The 25,968-nt window shown below is 43.3% G+C and overlaps 1 protein-coding gene across 2 annotated transcripts in view; it reads right to left on the reverse strand.

The window, feature by feature from the left end:
* ABI3 (ABI family member 3) overlaps positions 1–25,968 on the reverse strand; it is a 53,014-nt gene that overhangs the window by 15,000 nt on the left and 12,046 nt on the right. Inside the window, exons 6-8 of one of the 2 annotated variants that reach the window (XM_040437259.1) lie at positions 19,223–19,332; positions 13,497–13,601; positions 4,965–5,066 (exon numbers count right to left, since the gene is read on the reverse strand). In XM_040437259.1, coding sequence (XP_040293193.1) covers positions 4,965–5,066; positions 13,497–13,601; positions 19,223–19,332 — 317 coding nt within the window. The remainder of the gene's footprint in view (positions 1–4,964; positions 5,067–13,496; positions 13,602–19,222; positions 19,333–25,968) is intronic. The other variant, XM_040437261.1, reaches the window with a different exon arrangement.

Raw genomic sequence — 25,968 nt, forward strand, 5'->3', positions numbered from 1 at the left:
CCCTGCAGACCGCAATTCTCTGGTATTTTGTAATCTTATTTATATATACTTAATTTGTTTTTGCCCCCCCATTTTTGACTGTGGTATCTTTGTGCCCCCCCTATATATTGATCCTAGAGTCGCCACTGGATCCCAGTAACAAACCTATCCACCAGTCCAAATGAAATCCAGCCCAGAACAAAATGTAAACAAAGCTGTCTCGGCAAGCTATGCTTTGCTGAAACCCCTGCAGCTTTCTGGATTTTATTTATCTCACCCAGCTGAGGTATCTGGGTGGGATATACACACCTTCCAGCACTCACACCGTACACACAAACTCTGTCCTAATCACACATATTCTATTAGTTGGTCCTGCTCCAGATGCTCACACTCTGTAGTTAGTAGCAGACATTTTATCAGGTGCACATCTTGGCTGCCATTACTCATGTGGCTCCTTCATGAACTACAACCAACGAGTTGCAATAACACAGTTGTACAAATCTCTAAGTAGTGAGACCCCTAGAGGCCATACACAGCATATAACATATTGCTACAAAACAGGAGGACAAGTTACTTCAAAGCACTGAGCTAAAGAGCTGCCTCATCCTCCTCTCTGCTCTACTTGTCAGGTATTATTATCCTGAATACAGCTGATAAGAGCTTAAGCTGAATCACTATAGGAATAGAGTTCATGAAGAAACATGAAGTACAGAGAGGGCGGACCGGACAGACTGTGGTAATGTGGGGCTGTGGTAATGGAGACTGCATACAAGTGCTGCTGCTCATTAGCCACATCCCCACCTCATCTCTGTACCTCATGTCTCCTCATTAGCTCCATTCCTACAGAGATTCAGCTGAAGATCTTATCAGCTGAATTCAGTATCATAATCCCTGACAAGCAGAGCAGAGAAGAGGATGAGGCAGCTCTTTTGTGTGTACTAATAGGATGGCAGCCATTTTTTTTGCCCTGATGATTGCTACCTGGACAAAATGAGCCATTATAACTAATGAAAGATATTTGGGAATATATTTATAATAAATTAATATTTAAGTATTTTCAGTAATTGTATTAATTCATGGAGAACCCCTTTAACGCCCCTAGGGACCGGGCTCATTTTCACCTTAAGGACCAGGCCATTTTTTGCAAATCTGACCAGTGTCACTTTATGTGGTGATAACTTTAAAATGCTTTGACTTATCCAGGCCATTCTGAGATTGTTTTTTCATCACATATTGTACTTCATGACACTGGTAAAATGGAGTAAAAAAAAAGAAATTTTTATTTATAAAAAAAATACCAAATTTAGGCTACTTTCACACTAGCGTTGTTTGAATCCGGCGTTCAATTCCATCACCGGAATTGCCCGCCGGATCTGGAAAAACGTGTGAAAACTGATTACATTTGAATCCTGATCAGGATTTTGATCACAATGAAAAAATGCATTGGAAAAAACGGATCCGCCATTTATGGACTTTAACTGTTTTTTCACATTTTTCGGGTTTAACATGCAAAAGCCGTTCCGGTTTGACGGAACACACCGCGCCGGATCCGGCATTAATGCAAGTCAATGGGAAAAAGGCCGGATCCGGCGTTCAGTCAAAGTGTTCTGGATTTTTGGCCGGAGGTAAAAATACAACATGCTATGGTTTTCTGAAAAGCCTGATCAGTCAAAAAGACTGAACTGAAGACATCCTCATGCACCCTGAACGGATTGCTCTCCATTCAGAATGAATGGGGATAAAACTGATCAGTTCTTTTCCGGATTTAAGCCCCTAGGACAGAACTTAGAGCCGGAAAAGAAAAACGCTAGTGTGAAAGTAGCCTTACCCAAAATTTGGAAAAATTTGCTAATTTCCAAGTTTCAATTTCTCTACTTCTATAATACATAGAAATACCTACAAAAATAGTTATTACTTTACATTCCCCATATGTCTACTTCATGTTTGGATCATTTTGGGAATTACATTTTCTTTTTTGGGGATGTTACAAGGCTTAGAAGTTTAGAAGCAAATCTTGAAATTTTTCAGAAATTTTCAAAAACTCACTTTTTAAGGACCAGTTCAGGTCTGAAGTCACTTTGTGAGGCTTACATAATTTACAGAAACACCCCATATGTGGTCGTAAACTGCTGTACGGGCACACGGCAGGGCACAGAAGGAAAGGAATGCCATACGGTTTTTGGAAGGCAGATTTTGCTGGACTGGTTTTTTGACACCATGTTCCATTTGAAGCCCCCCTGATGCACCCCTAGAGTAGAAACTCCAAAAAAGTGACCCCATTTTAGAAACTACACCCCTCAAGGTATTCAAAACAGTTTTTACAAACTTTGATAACCCTTTAGGTGTTCCACAAAAATTAATGTAAAATAGAGATAATATTTCTAAATTTCACTTTTTTTGTAAATTTTCCATTTTAGTATTTTTTTTCCGGTTACAAACCAAGGGTTAACAGCCAAACAAAACTCAATATTTATGGCTCTGATTCTGTAGTTTACAGAAACACCCCATATGTGGTCATAAACTGCTGTACGGGCACATGGCAGGGCGCAGAAGGAAAGGAATGCCATACGGTTTTTGGATGGCAGATTTAGCTGGACTGTTTTTTTGACACCATGTCCCATTTAAAGCCCCCCTGATGCACCACTAGAGTAGAAACTCCAAAAAAGTGACCACATTTTAGAAACTACGGGATAGGGTGGCAGTTTTGTTGGTACTAGTTTAGGGTACATATGATTTTTGGTTGCTCTATATTACACTTTTTGTGAGGCAAGGTAACAAGAAATAGATATTTTTTTGTTATTTACAACATTCATCTGACAGGTTAGATCATGTGATATTTTCATAGAGCAGGTTATTACGGACGCGGCGATACCTAATATGTACTATTTATTTATTTATGTAAGTTTTACACAATTATTTCATTTTTTAAACAAAAAAAAACATGTTTTAGCGTCTCCATAGTCTGAGAACCTTAGTTTTTTCAATTTTTGGGCGATTATCTTGGGTAGGGTATGATTTTTGCAGGATGAGATGACGGTTTGATTGCCACTATTTTGGGGTGCGTATGACTTTTTGATCGCTTGCTATTACACTTTTTGTGATGTAAGGTGACAAAAAATGGCTTTTTTTACACCGTTTTTTTTTTTATTTTTTACGGTGTTCACCTGAGGGGTTAGGTCATGTGATATTTTTATAGAGCAGGTTATTATGGATGCGGCGATACCTAATATGTATACTTTTTTTTATTTATGGAAGTTTTACACAATAATATCATTTTTGAAACAAAATAAAATCATGTTTTAGTGTCTCCATATTCTGAGAGCCATAGTTTTTTCAGTATTTGGGCGATTATCTTAGGTAGGGTCTTATTTTTTGCGGGATGAGATGACGGTTTGATTTGCACTATTTTGGGGTGCATATGACTTTTTGATCGCTTGCTATTACACTTTTTGTGATGTAAGATGACAAAAAATTGCTTTTTTTTTACAGTGTTCATCTGAGGAGTTAGGTCATGTGATATTTTTATAGAGCAGGTTATTACGGACGCGGCGATACCTAATATGTATACATTTTTAATTTAATTAAGTTTTATACAATAACAGCTTTTTTAAAACAAAAAAAATGATGTTTCAGTGTCTCCTGCCGGCCTATTTCCCATCTGTTTGAGCCATTTCCGTCTGAGATCTGTTTTTTAAGATGGGAAAAAAAGTCCTGCATGCAGGATCCTGGATCCTGAACAAGATCAGTTTTCCTTTGCACCAGTTTTGATAAATCTCCCCCAATGATTATATACATAAACTGGAAAAATCCTGAAGGGAGCTATTGTACTGCTGTTCTATACTGACATCTAGTGGTCCCATTGCAGTTAGCAAGGGTTCTGTATAGTTCTTTGGTTTTAAATATTTAGTGTTATTTACAGTATACATTTCTGTGATAGTCATAGTAGTGTGCCTAAACGGTGACACAAACAAAGGTTTATATATATATATATATATATATATATATATATTATATATACAGTACAGACCAAAAGTTTGGACACACCTTCTCATTCAAAGAGTTTTCTTTATTTTCATGACTATGAAGGCATCAAAACTATGAATTAACACATGTGGAATTATATACATAACAAACAAGTGTGAAACAACTGAAAATATGTCATATTCTAGGTTCTTCAAAGTAGCCAACTTTTGCTTTGATTACTGCTTTGCACACTCTTGGCATTCTCTTGATGAACTTCAAGAGGTAGTCCCCTGAAATGGTTTTCACTTCACAGGTGTGCCCTGTCAGGTTTAATAAGTGGGATTTCTTGCCTTATAAATGGGGTTGGGACCATCAGTGGCGTTGAGGAGAAGTTAGGTGGATACACAGCTGATAGTCCTACTGAATAGACTGTTAGAATTTGTATTATGGAAAGAAAAAAGCAGCTAAGTAAAGAAAAACGAGTGGCCATCATTACTTTAAGAAATGAAGGTCAGTCAGTCAGCCGAAAAATTGGGTAAACTTTGAAAGTAAGGGATATTTAACCATGAAGGAGAGTGATGGGGTGCTGCGCCAGATGACCTGGCCTCCAAAGTCACCGGACCTGAACCCAATCGAGATGGTTTGGGGTGAGCTGGACCGCAGAGTGAAGGCAAAAGGGTCAACAAGTTCTAAGCATCTCTGGGAACTCCTTCAAGACTGTTGGAAGACCATTTCAGGGGACTACCTCTTGAAGCTCATCAAGAGAATGCCAAGAGTGTGCAAAGCAGTAATCAAAGCAAAAGGTAGCTACTTTGAAGAACCTAGAATATGACATATTTTCAGTTGTTTCACACTTGTTTGTTATGTATATAATTCCACATGTGTTAATTCATAGTTTTGATGCCTTCATAGTCATGAAAATAAAGAAAACTCTTTGAATGAGAAGGTGTGTCCAAACTTTTGGTCTGTACTGTATATATATATAATATGGCATACAATATTGGCATCTACACCTGACATACCGTTCTCCCCTGGCCAGAATATCTGTGTGATTTCATAGTCTGGAGCAGGAGGTGGAGGGATGTCATCAGCAGAATGTTGTGTCCAAACTGAGGATGTCAGACCTGCAAGCATATGAATATATAATATTATATATACTATAGGACCATGGCGTTGGGATAGTCATGACCAATCTGCATAGCTTTGTTTTTGCCCCTGTTCAGGCATTGGTAGACTCCTCTGGAGAATTTTGTTACCTTTAGTTACCAATCCATATATTCTACATATGTTCTATATTTGTCCATAAGTCTATGGACACCTTTGAAGTTACTTTTATTTTTTATTTTTGCATTCTCATTATCTTGAGCTAAAAAAATAATTTTTTCCAATTGGTCTTAATAGGTTGTCCTCTGCCTTCAGTTTCACTGGATCTGCAGACTGTGGCTTCTCCTTCTCACTGAATTCTCCATCTGTAGCTCTGACCTCTAGTTTCCTGACAGCCAGGGGCGGATTGGGAACCTAAAGTGGCACTGGAAAAAAATACCTAAAAGTGTCCCCATATTGTAGGAGGGTCTAAATTGACAGGAGGCGGGGCAACAAAAGTAGGCGTGTCAGCAATACCATAGTGCAAAATACCACATACCACAGTGCCATTCAATGTACTGCCCCAAAAGCTGTCCCTCTGAGTTGGCCATCAATAGAGGCCATTTCCTATCCTCCTCTTCCAGTTGTCTCTGATTAAGATATGGAGAAGGGTGCTTAGGAGGTGAGATGAGGGACATAGTTGAATTCAGGAGGACATGTCGCTGGCTGGGTACATGAGTACCCAATTCTAATAGAGTTAATTACCACTGATAGCTTATTATGTACCCAGCCAGCGGCCAAAATAGGGGCTTGGGCGGCCCTCTGTAAGGTCTATGGCCAATCCGCCCCTGCTGACAGCTCATTAAAAACTCATTTTAACCATATTCGTATCAGCTTGATAAATATTTAGCTTAAAGTAGCACTCTGTTGTTTTTTTTTTTTTACATATATTTCTAACGGACCACCAGTATTCTAGCAGTGTAATATGTCACACCCTTAAAGGGATTCTCTGGGAATTAAGAAAATGAAAATACTTAAATATTACTTTATTATAAATATATTCCCAAATACCGTTCATTAGTTATAATGGCTCATTTTGTCTATGGAGCAATCATCAGGGACAGGGGCGTAGCTAAAGGCTCATGGGGCCTGGTGCAAGAGTTCACCTTACCCCCCTTCCCCTTCACTCAGCGCTGGCGCACCTAGCTTTTCTGCGGCCCGAGGCAAAAATGTAAACCCCCCCCCCCCCCATGCCAAATTCTCAACATAACCCCTTCCTTCCAGTCCTATTGTTAAAGGGGTAGTCCTCTTTTTACTACTGATGACCTATCCTCAGGATAGGTCATAAATATCAGATCGGTGGGGGTCAGATACCCAGCACCCCCGCCGATCAGCTGTTTGAAGAGAGGGCAGCGCTCATATGAGAGCTGCTTTCTCTGCTCTGTTCACCTGCTCGTTGCAGCATTTGCAGTGATGAGCAGGTAAACAGAGCAGAGAAGGCAGCGCTAGTACGAAAAAACAACAACTGACAGCCCCATTAAAGACATACTTGGAAAACATTCCATACAGCGCTACAGAACATACAGGGTCATGCAGCGCCACATATGTACCTCTTACATCTAGTGACTTCTCTTCTCTGATGTAGACGTTCTCTTTCCTCTTCTTTTCCTGTCAGACCAGACCACCATGGTGACTTCTTTCAGCCGTGCCTCGTCTCTGCAGAGTTTATAGGGCTTCTACCACCATAAATACTGTTATGTAGCTGACTGATATAGCGATGCGCTAATGTCAGCACTACATAACAGTATGTTTCTAACATTAGTTCCTGCAGCCGTTTTTGTAAAATAAGCACTTTTATAATATGCTAATGAGCCTCTAGGTGCTATGTGGGTGTAAAATCAGCACCTAGAGGCTCCGTCCACTCATGCTTTATCCCGCCCAGGTCCCCTGTTCTTCCCGCCCAGCTCCTCTTGATTAATACCACGGTCCACCGCATTGTTGACGAAATCCCGCGCCTGCGCCGTTTACTTCTGTCTTCGGCGCAGGCGCAGTGAGTGAATGATGCGCTTCTGGTGTCGGATTCCTCACTGCGCCTGCGCCGACTACGTCACAGTGAGGAAGCCGGCATCAGGAGAGCGGCCTTCACTCACTGCGCCTGCGCCGAAGACAGAGGTAAACAGCGCAGGCGTGGGATTTCGTCAACGATGCGGTGGACCATGGCATCAATCAAGAGGAGCTGGGCGGGCAGAACAGAGGAACTGGGCGGGATAAAGCGTGAGTGGACAGAGCCTCTAGGTGCTGATTTTACGCCCACATAGCACCTAGAGGCTCATTAGCATATTATAATAGTGCTTATTTTACAAAAAAGGCTGCAGGGACAAATGTTAGAAACATACTGTTATGTAGTGCTGACATTAGCGCATCGCTAATGTCAGTCAGCTACATAACAGTATTTCTGCTGGTAGAAGCCCTTTAACAAACAGACATCTTACTTTCCTACTTTTCCATCATCCTCCCACCTTCTCAACAGCCCATCCTGCCACCCCCAATACTGTGTCCACTGTGCTCCCCAGTACTTTTCTGCGGGAACAGTCCCCCTGAAAATACTGGTACCACACAGTACAAAAACACCCCTTTATATTGTGCGCTAGTAAAAAAATATACCCCCTTCCTTTCAGATCAGACCCCCATATAAAACCCTAAATAAGATCCCCCCATCTGAGACCAAACCCCATTTAACCTCTATGTCAGACCCCAGTTTTAGACCTCAGATCAGACCCCCATTAGACCTTCATGTAAGACCCCGACCCAATATCAGACCTCAGATAAGACCCTCTAGACCTCCAGACCCTCAGACCAGACCTTCAGACCCCCGTATCAGATCTCAGACCAGACCTCCAGAGCCCCATTACACTCCAGACCCCCATATCTGACCGCCAGTCAGACCTCCAGACCCCCATTAGACCACTCCAGACCCTGAGTCAGACCTCCAGAGCCCCCATTAGACCACTCCAGACCCCCAGTCAAACCTCCAGACCCCCCCATTAGACCTCCCCAGTGTGAAGTCTCCAGACCCCCAGTGAAACCAATCCAGACCCCCCAGTCAGACCCCTCCATTAGACCTCCATATCAGACCTCAGATCAGACTGTAAAATAATAAAGTAACTTACCTCTCCTGCCGCCACTCTCCTTGTCCTGGCTGTCTTCTCTTCTCAGGGCCCGCGCTGCAGTCACCTGACCTAATCTAGCTTCAGGTCAGAGTGCACTCTGTACGTCCTGATGCTGCAGGCAGCCAGGACACAGCAGCACGGGCCCTGAGAAGAGCTAGCAGGAAGAGGGGTAAGTACAGGACAGCACTCACAGCGCTTCTCTCTCCTCCTCCTGCATACTAGTGAGTGCTTCCGTTGTGGAAGCGATCACTAGTATTCCCTTTATAAGATGCATTGCATCTTATAAAGGGAAAGGTACAGTACAACTGGCAAGTGGGGCCCTACGGGGGGCAACTGCGACCACTGAGACCCCTATAGTTACGCCAGTGATCAGGAGAAATAAAATGGCCGCCGTCCTATTAGTACACAGAAAACCTGTTCTAATCAAACAGGAGAACAAGTTACTTCAGAAGACTGAGCTAAAGAGCTGCCTCGTCCTCCTCTCTGCTCTGCTTGTCAGGGATTATGATCCTGCATACAGCTGATAAGATCTTCAGATGAATCTCTATAGGAATGGAGTCACGAGGAGACATGAAGTACAGAGAGGAGGTGGTGATGTGAATAATGAGCAGCAGTCTCCATTACCACAGCTCCACATTACTACAGTCTGTCCTGTCCGTCCTCTCTGTACTTCATGTCTCCTCATGAACTCCATTCCTACAGAGATTCAGCTGAAGATCTTATCATCTATATTCAGGATCATAATCCCCGACAAGCAGAGCAGAGAGGAGGATAAAGCAGCTCTTTAGCTCAGTGTTGTGAAGTAACTTGTCCTACTGTGTGATTAGGACAGATTTGTATGTACTAATAGGATGGCAGCCATTTTATTTCCCTGATTGCTCCTTATACAAAATGAGCCATTATATCTAATGAAAGGTACTTGGGAATGTATTTATAGTTAAGTTATATTTAAAGGCGTTGTCTGGGTTCAGAGCTGAACCCGGACATACCCATAATTTCACCCAGGCAGCCCCCCTGATGTTAGCATTGGAGCATTTTATGCTCCGATGCTCTCCTTTGCCCTGCGCTGGATCGCGCAGGGCAAGGGCTCTTTTATTTACAATAACACACTGCCGGGCGGAGGCTTCTGCCCAGCAGTGTGTTCGGTGATGTCACCGGCTTTGATGGGCGGGCTTAAGCGCTGCCCTAGACGTTTTACAGGCTAGGGCAGCGCTAAAGCCCGCCCATCAGTGCCGGTGATGTCACTGGGCTCACTGCTGGGCGGAAGCCTCCGCCCGGCAGTGTGTTATTGTAAATAAAAGAACCCTTGCCCTGCACTATCCAGCGCAGGGCAAAGGAGAGCATTGGAGCATGAAATGCTCCGATGCTAACATCAGGGGGGCTGCCTGGGTGAAATTATGGGTATGTCCGGGTTTAGCTCTGAACCCGGACAACCCCTTTAAATATTGTCATTTTTTTAATTCCCGGTGAACCCATTTAACTAAGATGCATCCATACATTTTTTAGCTTTTACATTATGAGAACTTTCTGACCCACACTGCCTGTTCATACTATGTGTGCTGACTCTCCAGTGTAGTTCTATGGGATGTAGCTTAACACTGGTCTTCCTGCCTTCTGCATGTAAGAGCTGACAGGGCAGACAAGCTAAGGCCCCATTCACACGACCGTATTTTTGCTCCGCATCCAATGTGGATTGGATGTGGACCCATTAATTTCAATTGGGCCGCAAACAATGTGGATAACACATCCTAGTCTTGTCCATTTGTGGAAAAGAATAGGAATTATTACAATGGATCTGCAAAAAACAAGCAAAAAAATATAAAAAAGCCTAACAGGACACCAAACTAACATATGCCATTACTGGTGTACTTTATGTGGCAGAGGGGCCTTTGGACCCTCCCAGGTACCAGGGTCCAGGTGCAACTGCTAATACTGCACCTCCCATAGCTACCCCTCTGGGTTCCTTCTTACAGTCAACCATGAATGAATAATAGCATAACTCTCTGGAACTTACTGCAGTGCCTGCTTCTGATGTGTGTGGTACTGCAGTTCATCCCCATAGCACCAGATACAGCCACACGGAGGTGCTGTGTTAGGTACTACCATGGTGTTCCAGCAAGTGTCATGGTCTCTCCATTCTGCTGGTGAATGAACGGACTTGCACCAATTACATATTTATGGCCTGCCCTACCCTACATATGGACCAGCAATGTTCCATAAAAACTTCTTTAAACTTATCTTACACTCCATATTCCAAATGACAGAAGCCCCATATTTAAAATGTACATAATATTCTCAATTTGTGCAAAAAACATTTATTCACCACTGGAAATGTGTTATAAATAGAGGTTGGATCAAAGGTAAAATAACATACTATTTCCTAATGGCCATAGTAAATGCTCTTCATTGTCAAAGGCTAGTGGAGGTTGGAAACATTTACTACTGTGGATTTACTGTGGATTTACAAATGGGCATTTGGACATCTAAAAAGGGTGAAATTATTGCAATCAGTACTACAAGCCAGATAAAATGAATGAAGCCTCAGAAAACCTCACTGTGCCATCTAGTGGTAAAACTGATAACTGCATTCATCTCTGCAGGTTATTTACTAAGGGCTGTATTACACCAACAGATTATCTGACAGATTTTCTGACCAATCATTGGTCAAATGGCTGTTTACACACACAGATCTTGTGTTATACACACACCAACTATTGGTCTGATTGGACAGAAATTGGTCAGATAATCTGTTGGTGTAATACAGCCCTAACACATATTTTTTTTTGATCAGGGTTGGTGGAACCTGGATTTTTCTAAGGCCTCGTTGACATCTCTTTCAAGGAGATGCGGCTGCTTGATCTGGCACAAATACCGGCGGTTGGCGGGGCAAAAAACTGTTGCATCCAGTGTTTTTTGACTAGCCGAAACCTGGTATTTATACTGGAAAGTGGCTGGATCACTGCTGAACCTCATTACAGTCAGGGCCAGGATGAGGGGTAGGTGAGTAGAGTGGCACAAAAGGTCAAGCGCCCACGTACACCGGATTTCGCATGATCATGTCATAGTGTGGCCTGCATCCATCTCAAATGGCGGCGGAGGAATGGGAGTGAGGTATGTGGTTTTTTGTTGTTGTTTTTTTTATATACTGGCACTACAGGGGGAGGGGGGTGCATCATATACTGGCACTACAGGGGGGAAGGGGGTGCATTATAAACTGGCACTGCAGGGGGGTTCATTGTATACTGGCACTACAGGGGGTAGGGGGTGCATTATATACTGGCACTACAGGGGGAGGGAGTGCATTATATACTGGCACAAGGATGGGGAGGGGGAGCATTATATACTGGCACTAGGATGGGGAGCATTATATACTGGCACTAGGATGGGGAGGGGGAGCATTATATACTGGCACTAGGATGGGGAGGGGGAGTATTATATAATGCCACTAGGGTGGGTGAGCATTATATACTGGCACTAGAGTGGCACTTTGATGGAGGGGGGAGAGCATTTTATACTGGCACTAGGGTGGGGGGATGCATTTTATACTGGCACTAGGATAGGGGGAGAGCATTATATACTGCTACTAGGGTAGGGGGAAGAGTATTATATACTGCAACTAGGGTTGAGGAGAATTATATACTGGCACTATGGTGGGGGGAGCATTATATACTGGCACCAGCGTGGAGGGGGGGGGGGGGCGGGGCATTATATACTGGCACTAGGGTCGGGGAGAGCATTTTATACTGGCACCTGGGGTTGGGGGGGATGCATTTTATACTGCCACTAGAGTGGGAAGAGGAGCATGATATACTGGCACTAGGGTGGGGGGAGGAGCATTATATACTAGCACTAGGTTGGGGAAAGCATTAAATACTGGCAGTTGGGTGGGGAGAGCATTATATACTGGCACTAGTGTAGGAGGAGGAGCATTATATACTGCCACTAGGGTGGGGGGAGGAGCATTATATACTAGCACTAGGTTGGGGAAAGCATTATATACTGGCAGGGGGTGGGGAGAGCATTATATAGTGGCACTAGTGTAGGAGGAGGAGCATTATATACTGCCACTAGGGTGGGGGGAAGAGTATTATATACTGCTACTATGGTGGGTTGAGCATTTTATACTGGCACTAAAGTGGGGGAGAGAGCATTATATACTGGCGCTAGGTGGGTGGGGAGGCATTATATACTGGCACCAGGGTGGTAAGTATTAAATACTGACACTAGGCTGTGTGTGTGTGTGTGTGTGTGGGGGGGGGGGCATTTTACTGTAACAGTCCCCTATCTACCATGTGTCATATAGTAATACTGGTCTTATGTGGCAGATGGGGCTGCAGACCCCTGACCAAAGGCGTGCCCATGATGGTCTGGAGTCTGGACCAAATGGGGAAGAAAAGGAAAGTGAACAAATTAAATCCATGGGGACTTCACCTGTAAGTCACTGGATCTGCCCTTCACTGCTTCTTGTGTGCGTTAATATTTTTATTAGTAGTAATGTTGCTTTTAATTGTTTTTATTTTTTATTTTTTTTGGGGGAGGAAGCAATTTGCCTGCTCCACCTAGGGCGACGAAATACATTGCCCCGGCCCTGATTACAGTCAATGGGGATCCAGCAGTCTACTCTGTGCTGGAACAACCTTAGTGGTTTTGTCAACCCAGGATATGTCATAAATGTCACACCTCTCAGACCCCCACCTATTGGGAGAACGAAAGACCCCCCGATCCCCCTTTGCTGGTTGCTGCATTGAGTAAGAAATTAAATGAAGACATGGCCATGCATGTCTCCAGTGTGGCGCTCTCCATACAAGTGGTTCTTCATTCCATTCTACATCACTGGAACTCTCATAGACTTGAATGGAGAGAGCTGTGAACATGAGTGGTCACCTCTCCATTTGGTCTTCGCTTAGATACAGCAGCTTCCTCATCTGGCAATACAGGTATCAGAAGACCTCCTTACTCTAGATGTGGGACCTCAACCTATTATGGACATGCCATAAATGTCTATGGCAGGAAAACCTATTAAAGTTATATTAAATGTTTGCGGAGGGGTCAAAAAAGTCCTGCTATGTACAATAGCTCCACTAGATGGCACCAATCTACACAAACTTCAAGTAAAGAAATAAGCTGAATGTAAATATGCTGAGTGTAAATATGCTGAGTGTACAGTATACTGTAAAATATGTAAGAACAGCTTCAGTGTTGCTCTTTTGGATTCTGCCTGTCTGTATTATTCAGTGATGCTTCCCATTTTTATAGGGCATGATTAGGATATAAAGTTCCAAAATAAGTTTGCAAAAATACCTTCTATAACAGGAGCAGGGAGCCACAGTGAACCATTTACTTCAGGCTCTGGAGGAGGAGGGAGGTCACTGCTTTGTAGAAAACATGGGTCAGGAAAGATGGAGCCTGAACAATGAAGGAAATAAAAAGCAAAAAACTATTGATGGGAATAAATAGTAACTCTGATATCTGTCACTGAAATTAATGCAGCAATAAGCAAAGGGTTTATAAAGATTTGATGCTGCTCCTGGGTTGTAAAAAATATATTGGAATATTGATGCTGTCTGAATTATTAAAAAATGCCGCACAATGCAGCAATTTTCTTAAAAGAATGTATACTCACCCATTTCATCCCCGAGCACTTTTCCAGTGTTGCCTTTACAGTGATTACTTGGCCCTGTGTAGTACCCCAGAGGGGGCACTACCATTCCTACACCTAGCTACTGTCTCTTATGGCTAGCAAAGAATGTCACATGTGTATTTAATTCCAGATCCTGTGATACTGTATCTGGCAGAGAGTACCTTTAGATAGAATGGAACTTACCATTCCATTCTCCCCTTTTTGGGCAGAAGTGGGCTAGTCCTGTTTCCTACCAAGGGGAAGGGGGGTTGGAGGAATCTGTAGTAGATTCCAGTGTGGAGAAGTTGAGAGTTGGAGCAAGAAAGTGAAGTAGCATGATGTGTTGAGGGAGTGTTTCCCTTGACTGCTGCAGGAGGTTTTGGAAAGTAGCTCAGAGAGCAGCACACTCCTAAAATATAAAAGGACTTAGTACCTCTAAGAGGCAAAACAGAGCCAAAGACCACTACTCAGCAAAACAGGTCACAGGTCACAGGTCACCTCACTCTTATAAGAGACAGCGAGAGATTAGAACAGCAGCAGAAAAATAAAGCAAAGTATTCAAGTTTACTTGATTAGAAAGTAGTATGGCACACCTTCATTCAGCTGCACATGGGGAGTTTGTGTAAACAATATATTTTATTCAAACCAAATGGTATGTTATATCACATAAAATCCTTATTAAACATATATAATCGCATGCTATATGGTATTTATAAAATCAATAAATGAATATAAATGAATATAAATTAAAATGAGAATAAGATCATAGAGGAATTAGTCCTGGTGAATTCCTCAGTTTAAGGCCTCATGCACACGACTGTTGTGTGCATCCGTGGCCGTTGTGCCGTTTTCAGTTTTTTTTCGCGGACCCATTGACTTTCAATGGGTCCGTGGAAAAATTGGAAAATGCACCGTTTTGCAGCCGCATCCGTGATCCGTGTTTCCTGTCCGTCAAAAAATTAGGACCTGTCCTATTTTTTTGACGGACAACGGTTCACGGACCCATTCAAGTCAATGGGTCCATGAAAGAACACGGATGCACACAAGATTGGCATCCGTGGCCGTAGGTTACTTTCATACAGACAGATCCGAAGATCCGTCTGCATAAAAGCTTTTTCAGAGATGAGTTTTCACTTCGTGAAAACTCAAATCCGACAGTATATTCTAACACTTATAGCCCCCTATAAGAGATCAGGGGCTGCCAGGAAGCAGGGGGCAGACCCCCCTCCCTCCCCAGTTTGAATATCATTGGTGGCCAGTGTGCGCCCCCCCCATTTTGTAATATCATTGGTGGCCAGTGTGCGGCCTCCCCCGCCCCCCCTCTATTGTAATATCATTGGTGGCCAGTGTGCGCCCCCCCCCATTGTAATATCATTGGTGGCCAGTGTGCGCCCCCCCCCATTGTAATATCATTGGTGGCCAGTGTGCGGCCCCCCCGCCTATTGTAATATCATTGGTGGCCAGTGTGCGGCCTCCCCTCCCCCCCCCAATCATTGGTGGCAGCGGAGAGTTCCGATCGGAGTCCCAGTTTAATTGCTCTGGGGCTCCGATCGGTAACCATGGCAACCAGGACGCTACTGCAGGCCTGGTTGCCATGGTTACTTAGCAATATTACAATATTAGAAGCATCATACTTACCTGCTGGCTGCTGCGCTGTCTGTGACCGGCCGGGAGCTCCTCCTACTGGTAAGTGACAGATCATTAAGCAATGCGCCGCACAGACCTGTCACTTACCAGTAGGAGGAGCTCCCGGCCGGACACAGACAGCGCAGCAGCCAGCAGGTAAGTATGATGCTTCTAATATTGTAATATTGCTAAGTAACCATGGCAACCAGGCCTGCAGTAGCGTCCTGGTTGCCATGGTTACCGATCGGATCCCCAGAGCGATTAAACTGGGACTCCGATTGGAACTCTCCGCTGCCACCAATGATCGGGGGGGGGGAGGCCGCACACTGGCCACCAATGATATTAATACAATAGAGGGGGGGCCGGGGGGGCCGCACACTGGCCACCAATGATATTACAATTGAGGGGGGGGGCGGGGGGGGGGCCGCACCCTGGCCACCAATGATATTACAATAGAGGGAGGGGGGGGGCTGGGGAGGCCGCACACTGGCCACCAATGATATTACAATAGAGGGGGGGCCGGGGGGGGCGCACACTGGCCACCAATGATATTCAAACTGGGGAGGGAGGGGGGTCTGCCCCCTGCTGCCTGGCAGCCCCTGATCTCTTACAGGGGGCTATGATACACACAATTAACCCCTTCAGGTGCGGCACCTGAAGGGTTAATTGTGCTGATCACAGCCTGTAAAAGATCGGGTGCTGCCAGGCAGCAGGGGGCAGTCATGTACACAGTTCATCGTATATTCTAACTAGAAGCGTCCCCATCACTATGGGAACGCCTCTGTGTTAGAATATACTGTCGGATCTGAGTTTCACGATGTAACTCAAATCCGATGGTATATTCTAACATAGAGGCGTTCCCATGGTGATGGGGACGCTTCAAGTTAAAATATACCATCGAATTGGAGAAAACTCCGATCCTATGGTATATTAACTCCTGACTTTACATTGAAAGTCAATGGTGGACGGATCCGTTTAAAATTGCACCATATTGTGTCAACGTCAAACGGATCCGTCCCCATTGACTTGCATTGTAATTCAGGACGGATCCGTTTGGCTCCGCACGGCCAGGCGGTCACCAAAATGACTTTTTTTTCATGTCCGTGGATCCTCCAAAAATCAAGGAAGACCCACGGACGAAAAAACGGTCACGGATCACGGACCAACGGAACCCCGTTTTGCGGACCGTGAAAAAAAACGGTCGTGTGCATGAGGCCTAGTTATGGCTTCCTACAACTCTGTATAAACGTATTGCATTGTTCATCCAGAAAATTTAGTTGCCCAACTAAACATTACAGTCGGCAGTGTTAGAGTTAAGGAAGATAGTTATGAGCAAACTTCATTATGGTCCAATAGAATCTTTAATATAGTCACTTGTATTTCTTTGGTTAGATCATTAGTGTCTCAGATACCTCTGTCTGCATGTGCACTAACTCGGCATTTAGTTTTACTCGCGGTTTTGCAGAGTTTTGCCGGTTGTGCTGCGACTATCGTGGCGTCCCACGTGTAGTACGATTACTGCAGGCAGTGTTATGGCTTCCGGGAGGTTTCTCTGTAGGTTTGCTTAATCAAGCGTCAGGTCAGGTTTTCACTGCGGCTTTCAATTTTCGATTTCTCCTTTAAAAGTTTCGATACCGATCCCTCTCCTTGTATTCAGCTTGAAGCGCTTCAATATCCCAGTCCTATGCTTGATTTTTATGGGGTCATCATTCACCAGGTCATTCTGGTGAATGATAACCCCATGAAATCAAGTATAGGACTGGGATATTGAAGCGCTACAAGCTGAATACAAGGAGAGGGATCGGTATCGAAAATTGAAAGCCGCAATGAAAACCTGACCTGATGCTTGATTAAGCAAACCTACAGAGAAACCTCCCGGAAGCCATAACACTGCCTGCAGTAATCGTACTACACGTGGGACGCCACGATAGTCGCAGCACAACCGGCAAAACTCAGCAAAACCGCGAGTAAAACTAAATGCCGAGTTAGTGCACATGCAGACAGAGGTATCTGAGACACTAATGATCTAACCAAAGAAATACAAGTGACTATATTAAAGATTCTATCGGACCATACTAAGTTTGCTCATAACTATCTTCCTTAACTCTAACACTGCCGACTGTAATGTTTAGTTGGGCAACTAAATTTTCTGGATGAACAATGCAATACGTTTATACAGAGTTGTAGGAAGCCATAATTAAACTGAGGAATTCACCAGGACTAATTCCTCTATGATCTTATTCTCATTTTAATTTATATTCATTTATTGATTTTATTGATTTTATAAATACCATATAGCATGCGATTATATATGTTTAATAAGGATTTTATGTGATATAACATACCATTTGGTTTGAATAAAATATATTGTTTACACAAACTCCCCATGTGCAGCTGAATGAAGGTGTGCCATACTACTTTCTAATCTGCTATACTTTTTTCTTGAAGATTGGGTGAAATCTTCCTTGTAGGTGCACCCACTCCATTTTTGTTTGAGAGATGAGCCTTCTCTAAATACATTTCTCATTCAAGTTTACTTGCCAGTTTACCATTAGCCTGCTGGAGCCAAGAGAAAGATCAAATATTGTTTGGATGACACAAGTTTATTGCAAGTTCATTCAAGTAAAAAATGTTAAACTTCACCAATTCTGGATTCTACTTACTCCACCTACTGCAACTCCTTTGTTGCTATGACCCGGTCGGTCCTGGGGCGCGGCACGCCGCACCTATACTCCATGTGACTGCTGCAGGTAGTGACTGGGCTCTTGTGATGTATAATACTCAGGTCAGTGATTGGCTGCAATGAGCATGTACAAAACACGTTTTTACAGCTCACCATATCTTTCCCATGCGTGGAACAGACCGGACCAGTCTTCCCTTGAAACACAAAGAAGAAAAATGTTCCAGCATTTAGGGTAAAAACCTTACCTAACTCGTAGTTACGAGTAAGGCAACCTTGGCGTGGTGAGAGGGCTTATGCCTTTTGATCAAAATGTACACTAAGGCCTCATTTAGCATATAGCATAGGAGGCGGTACACATGCGCTATTTAGTGCTGTCTCCTGCAGTGCCAGTAGTAATAGGGATGAGATCAAAGCATTAGCAGTGGATGTGCGATTCATTTCTTGTCTCTTCTCCCTTTAGTAGTTACGAGTAAGGACTAACAAGCCCGAAACATGTCAACCTAGCAGTGGAGGGAGATGTTGTCCACGAATGTGAATTGTGACCATTACAAATAAAGAGAATGGCAAGGTTTTTACCCTAAATGCTGGAACATTTTTCTTCTTTGTATTGGCTGCAATAGTTTCTGGTGTGTATGGGAACATACGGTAATTGCTGCATTGAAGAAGATGACATCATGGCTGCAGTAGAGGGGAGGATTGGAGCAGCATCTTTGGAAGTCGCAGAGGATGAAATACTGTAGATACGTTTCTTCTATTTTAATATGATTGCTGACTTGGGGAACACTTTATAATATTTGGGACAACACCTTTAAACAAAGACTGTTTCTGAACTATAAATACATGACTGTGAAATATAAATGGAAACCCAGCACTGTCAGTCAAGATGCTGAGAGAGATGGAAAGAAACCTGCTTTACACCAGTTTCGGATGAGTGTTTTCCCAACTGCGAGTTCAGGCAGGGATGCTCATCCACAATAGGGATGCAGAAATTCGTCCAGAATGCTCTAATTTGAAACTGGCCTAATGCTGATTTCACATGCGATTTGCAATGTGAAATATTGATTATAAAGGGCAAACTAATCACCCGTCTTCACTCACCTGTCTCTAGTGATTGTTGTGTCTGAAGGTTAGAAAGAGGCGGGGGCAAAGGTAAGTCATCGTTCATTGTAGTAGAATAAAGGAAACTGGGAGAGATCGTGTCTGGACTTCTGCAAGCAATACAGGAAAGATATAGTTATGTCACCTAATGGTTGTATAGAGTAATATAGGAATATGTTATATGGAGTAACAGGAGGAGATATAGGGAGAGGTTATATGGAGTAATAGGAGGAGATATAGGGAGAGGTTATATGGAGTAAAAGCAGGAATAATAGTAGAAGATATAGGGAGAGGTTATATGGAGTAATAGGAGGGGATATAGGGAGAGGGTATATGGAGTAATAGGAAGAAATATAGGGAGAGGTTATGTGGAGTAATAGGAGGAGATATAGGGAAAGGTTATATGGAGTAATAGGAGGAGATCTAGGGAGAGGGTTTATAGAATAATAGGAGGAGAAATAGAGAGTGGTTGTATAGAGTAATAGTAGGAGATATAGTGAGTAGTGATGAGCGAGCACCAAAGTATTCGGGTGTTCAGCCTGAACACATTGCTATATTCGTGTGCTCGGCCGAGCACCTGAGTATAATGGAAGTCAATGGGAAACAACCAGGCACCCCATGCTCGGAAGAGAAGAGGGTGTCTGGTTCCTAAAAAAGGTTAGAAATTGATGGAAACCCCATCAAAATGGCTTGGAAATAGCATTAAGAGGATAGCTGGATGCATCTTAGACTCCTATTATGTACAACATATAACCACACAAAGGCTACATGCCAAAAGCCAGGTATGTACAAGCCATCCATCTATCCATGAGACAGATAACAGCCAGCATCCCTTACAATGGCAGCTTTGCACACTATGAGATATTCCAAACCAGCTTTCATCTGACTGAGAACCAGTAAACCTCAAAGTTATTTTGCATCTGTTGGATGGCTTGGGTGGACCTGCACACCTAGATCAATATCATTAGGGCGACAAAAGGTTTTCCGATTGTTCTAACATAATATTCAATAACCTTTCTATACAGTTTTGTCATGTAAAAACGAATTTGCATAAACATGGGCATATGGGAAAGACATGCAAATGAGCAGAATCTGTCTTGTTTTTCAGCTGTCATAAGACTATGAAAACCAATAGATGGCGCTATTGAGTTATGAATAGCGCCCTCTATTGGTTTTACAGTCTTATGACAAGACAAATATTCTTGTCAGAAGACTATGAAACCAATAAAGGGCGCTATTGAGTTATGAACAGCGCCCTCTATTGGTTTCACAGTATTAGAATGTTCGCAATCTACACTAGGATGATATCTGACACTGGGAAAGCTAGGTAATAACTCGTGATCTACACTGAGTTATTACCCAGCTTCTCCAGTGTCAGATATTATCACTGACTTACCGTATTTTTCGCCCTATAAGACGCACCGGCCCATAAGACACACCTAGGTTTTTGAGGAGGAAAATAAGAAAAAAAATATTTTGAACCAATAGGTGTGCTTTTGGTGGGTTTTGAACTAATTGTGGTCTGTGGATGGCACACTGTTATGGGGGATCTGTGGGTGACGCACTGTTATGGGGGATCTGCGGGTGACGCACTGTTATGGGGGATCTGTGGGTGACGCACTGTTATGGGGGATCTGTGGGTGACGCACTGTTATGGGGGATCTGTGGGTGACGCACTGTTATGGGGGATCTGTGGGTGGCTCTTATTGGGGTCTCTGGATGGCACTGTTATGGGGATCTGTGTATGACACTGTTATGGGGGGGATCTGTGGATGACACATATATAGCATCTTATGCTATGTGTCATCCACATATCCCCTCCATAACAGTGTCCCTGTAGTGAATGACCCTCAATACAAGGGGTGGGGGTCGCATCTGCTTTTATAATGACAGCGGGGCCTGTGCAGTGACTGTATTCTACTACACGGGCCCCGCTCACTGTATAATCGTATCTGTATTCTGTAATAGTTAATTGTGTATATAATGTAATCGCATATTCAGCGCTACTTACAACTACAAGCGCTCAGTAGGTAGCAGAGAGGAGGGAGGAGGCAGGCCGGGAGGACGGGCGCTGGCAGCGTGAGTCACTACGTCATGCGCCCACGCCGCCTGCTTCATTCATAAAGTGGGCGGCGCAGGCGCGTGACGTAGTGAGTGACGCGCCGCCCGCCCGTCCTCCCGGCCTGCCTCCTCCCTCCTACCTACCGAGCGCTTGTAGTTGTAAGTAGCGCTGATTATGCGATTACATTATATACACAATTAACTATTACAGAATACAGATACAATTATACAGTGAGCGGGGCCCGTGTAGTAGAATACAGTCACTGCACGGGCCCCGCTGTCATTATAAATGCAGATGCGACCCCCAGCCCCTCCTCCCTCACAGCTGATACACCCGCCGCGCGTCATCGCGGCGGGTGTATCATTGAAAATACGGCAAAATCAGCAGCATTCGCTGTATAAGACGCACTGCTATTTTCCCCCCACTTTTGGGGGGAAAAAGTGCGTCTTATACTGCGAAAAATACCGTACTACATAATTTATGTAGTAAGTCAGTGATAATATCTGACACTGGAAAAGCTGGGTAATAACTCAGTGTAGATCGCGAGTTATTACCCAGCTTTCCCAGTGTCAGATTTTATCACTGAGTTATTACCCAGCTTTCCCAGTGTCAGATATCATCTTAGTGTAGATCGCAAATATTCTAATCGCGATTTTCCATGCAAAAGGCTGCACTAATAAGCTTGTCATAAGACTCAGTCTAATATTCTTGTCAGAAGACTATGAAACCAATAGAGGTTTCATAGTCTATTGAGTTATGAAAAGTGCCCTCTATTGGTTTCATAGTCTTCTGGCAAGAATATTTGTCTTGTCATAAGACTGTAAAACCAATAGAGGGCACTATTCGTAACTCAATAGCGGCATCTATTGGTTTTCATAGTCTTATGACAGCTGAAGAACAAGGCAGATTCTGCTCATTTGAGGTTTACTGGTTCTCAGTCAGATGAGAGCTGGTTTGGAATATCTCATAGTGCACAAGGCTGCCATTGTAAGGTATGCTGGCTGTTATCTGTCTCATGGATAGATGGATGGCTTGTACATACTTGTCTTTTGGCATGTAGCCTTTGTGTGGTTGTCTATTGTATGTCGTACATAATAGGAGTCTAAGATGCATCCAGCTATTATCTTAATGCTGTTGCCAAACCTTTTTGATGGGGTTTCCATCAATTTCTAACTTTTTTTTAAGAACCAGACACCCTCTTCTCTTCCAAGCAGGGGGTGCCTGGGGTTCTCCCATTGACTTCCATTATATTAAATTGTATTCGAGCACTTGGATCTGCTGAGCATAGCGATGCTCGAGCCGAACAGGTATTCGGCCGATCATGCCCGCTCATCACTAATAATGAGAGGTTATATGGAGTTATAGTAAGAGATATATAGGGGAGGTTATATAGAGTAATAGGAGAGTATATAGCAAGAGTTTATATGGAGTAATAGTAGGAGATATATAGGGACAAGTTATAGGGAGTAATAGGAGGAGATATAGGGAGAGGTTATATGGAATAATAGGAGGAGATATAGGGAGAGGTTATATGGAGTTAAAAGAATAAAAAATAGGGAGAGGGTATATGTAGTAATAGGAGGAGATATAAGAGGAGGTTATATAAAGTAATAGGAGATATAGGGAGAGGTTATATGGAATAATAGGAGGAGATATAGGGAGAGGTTATATGGAGTTAAAAGAATATAAAATAGGGAGAGGGTATATGTAGTAATAGGAGGAGATATAAGAGGAGGTTATATAAAGTAATAGGAGATATAGGGAGAGGTTATATGGAGTAATAGGAGGAGAAATAGGGAGAGGTTATATAAGGTAATAGGAGGAGACATAGGGAGAGGTTATATGGAGTAATAGGAGGAGATATAGGGAGAGGTTATATGGAGTAATAGGAGGAGATATAGGGAGAGATTATATGGAGTTATAGAAGGAGATATAGGGAAAGGTTATATGGAGTAATAGGGGGGTATAGGGAGAGAGTATATGGAGTAATAGGAGGAGAAATAGAGTGTGGTCATATGGAGTAATAGTAGGAGATATAGTGAGAGGTTATATGGATTAATAGGAGGAGATATAGGGGCATGTTATATAGAATAATAGGAGGACTGGAGATATAGGTAGAGGTTATATGGAGTAATAGAAGGAGATGTAAGAGGAGGTTATATGGAGTAATAGGAGGATATATAGAAAAAGGTTATATGGAGTAATAGGAGGAGATATAGAAAAAGGTTATATGGAGTAATAGGAGGAGATATAGGGAGAGGTTATAAGGAGTAATAGGAGGAAATATAGGGGCATGTTATATAGAATAATAGGAGGACTGGAGATATAGGTAGAGGTTATATGGAGTAATAGAAGGCAGGTAAGTTTATAAACATTATGCTCCTGGAAAACTTCTTTAATTTTCAAGGAAATATTACAATTTCGTATGGTCTGTAATTCAGACGTGCCATAGTAGATAGTGTCCTTTATATGATAAAAATTTAAATATATATATGTATTTAGTTCCATTCAAAAGTTTGGACTAGAGATGAGCAAATTTCCACTCATGAAATTCGTTCACACTTCGTTTGGTGGTAAAAGGTGAATTGCGTTATGGATTCAGTTACCACGGACCATAACGCAATTCTATGACGTCCCATTTCCATTATGCAGGAGAGGACTCCCCTGCATAAGAGAAACGGGACAGATCCGTTTTACTGCCCATAGACCTCTATTATGACGGAATGAATAACGGAATTCCTCTAAAGGCATTCCGTTATGCATTCCTTCATAGAATTGTGTTACGGTCCGTGGTAACGGAATCCATAACAATTCACCTTTTACCACCAAACGAAGTGTGAACGAATTTCAAAATATGAAATTCGCTCATCTCTAGTTTGGACACCTTTTCATTCCATGTTTTTTTTTCTACATTGTAGATTCATATTGGAGACAATGAAGCAACACATATGGATTTAAGTAGTACACAAAAAGTATTAAATAAGCCAGAATATGTTGTATATTTAAAATTTTTCACAGTTGCCCGACTTTGTTTTCATGACTACTTTGCACACTTGGCATTCTCTCAATCATCTTCATGAGGAAGTCACCTGGAATGGTTTTCATTTAACAGTTATGCCTTGTTAGGCTACTTTCACACTCGTGTTTGGTGCGGATCCGTCATGGATCTGCACAAACGCATCCGTTCAGATAATACAACCACATGCATCCGTTCAGAACGGATCCGTTTGTATTATCTTTAACATAGCCAAAAATGGTCCATCTTGAACTCCATTGAAAGTCAATGGGGGACGGATCAGTTTTTTATTGTGCCGTGATGTGTCAGTGAAAACGGATTCGTCCCCATTGACTTACATTGTGTGTCAGGACAGATCCGTTTGGCTCAGTTTCGTCAGACGGACACCAAAACGCTGCAAGCAGCGTTTTGGTGTTCGCCTCCAAATCGGAATGGAGGCGGAACGGAGGCAAACTGAGCCAAACTGATGCATTCTGAGCGGATCCTTATCCATTCAGAATGCATTAAGGGCAAAACTGATCCGTTTTGGACCGCTTGTGAGAGCCCTGAACTAGGGAGGTAATTTGTGAAATGTCTTGCCTTCATATTGTGTTTGTGACTATCAGTTGTGTTCTGCAGAGGAAGGATTCGTACACAGTTTCATACAATGTTTAGCTCTATTGTACTATTATTCCAATCCACATTATGACAATAACCACTCAGCTAAGTAAAGAGAAATGACAGTCCATCATTACTTTAAAGAGGGCCTTTCACTACAATAAAAAATCTAAACTAAGCATACAGACATGGAGAGCGGCGCCCAGGGATCTCCCTGCACTTACTATTATCCCTGGGCGCCGCTCCGTTCTCCCAGTATAGGCTCTGGTATCTTCAGATTTTCGGCTCAACTGGAAGGAGCCTGCTGGCGTCTCCTTCTCTTAGGCTGGAGTGATGGCCAATCGCAGTGCTCAGCTCATAGCCTGGCAGAAAAAAGGCTATGAGCTGAGCGCTGCGATTGGCCAGCGCTACAGCCTGGGAGAAGGAGACGCCGGCAGGCTCCTCCCAGTTGACCCGAAGATCTGAAGATACCAGAGCCTATACCGGGAGAACGGAGCGGCGCCCAGGGATAATAGTAAGTGCAGGGAGATCCCTGGGCACCGCTCTCCATGTCTGCATGCTTAGTTTAGATTTTTTATTGTAATGAATGGTCCTCTTTAGGACATTCCAGAAAATTTCCTGAACTTTGAAGGTATCCTCAAGTGCAGTCATGAAAACCATCAAACTCTATAAACTGGCTATCATGAGGACTGCCCCAGGAAATGAAGACAAGGAGTTACCTCTGCTGCAGAGGATAAGTTCATTAGAGTTACCAGCCTCAAATGAACAGCACCTCAAATTAGAGCCTATATAAATGCTTTATAGAGGTCAAGTACCAGACACATCTCAACATCAACTGGTCAGAGGGGTCTGAGAGAATGAGGCTTTTATTTTTCTGTGACACAGAAAAGGTGTGAAGCATGAAGAAGGAGGTGTGATGGTGTGGTGGTGCTTTGTAGGTGACACTATTGGTCATTAATTCAAAATTCAAAGCACAATTTACCAGCATGGCAATCACAGTATGCTGCAGGGGCGTATTGCCATAGACCTTACAGGGAAATCTCCTGGTGGGCCGATGCCCTGGGGTCCGCC

The sequence above is a fragment of the Bufo bufo genome, chromosome 6 (assembly GCF_905171765.1).
Source record: "Bufo bufo chromosome 6, aBufBuf1.1, whole genome shotgun sequence".
Classification (NCBI taxonomy): domain Eukaryota; kingdom Metazoa; phylum Chordata; class Amphibia; order Anura; family Bufonidae; genus Bufo; species Bufo bufo.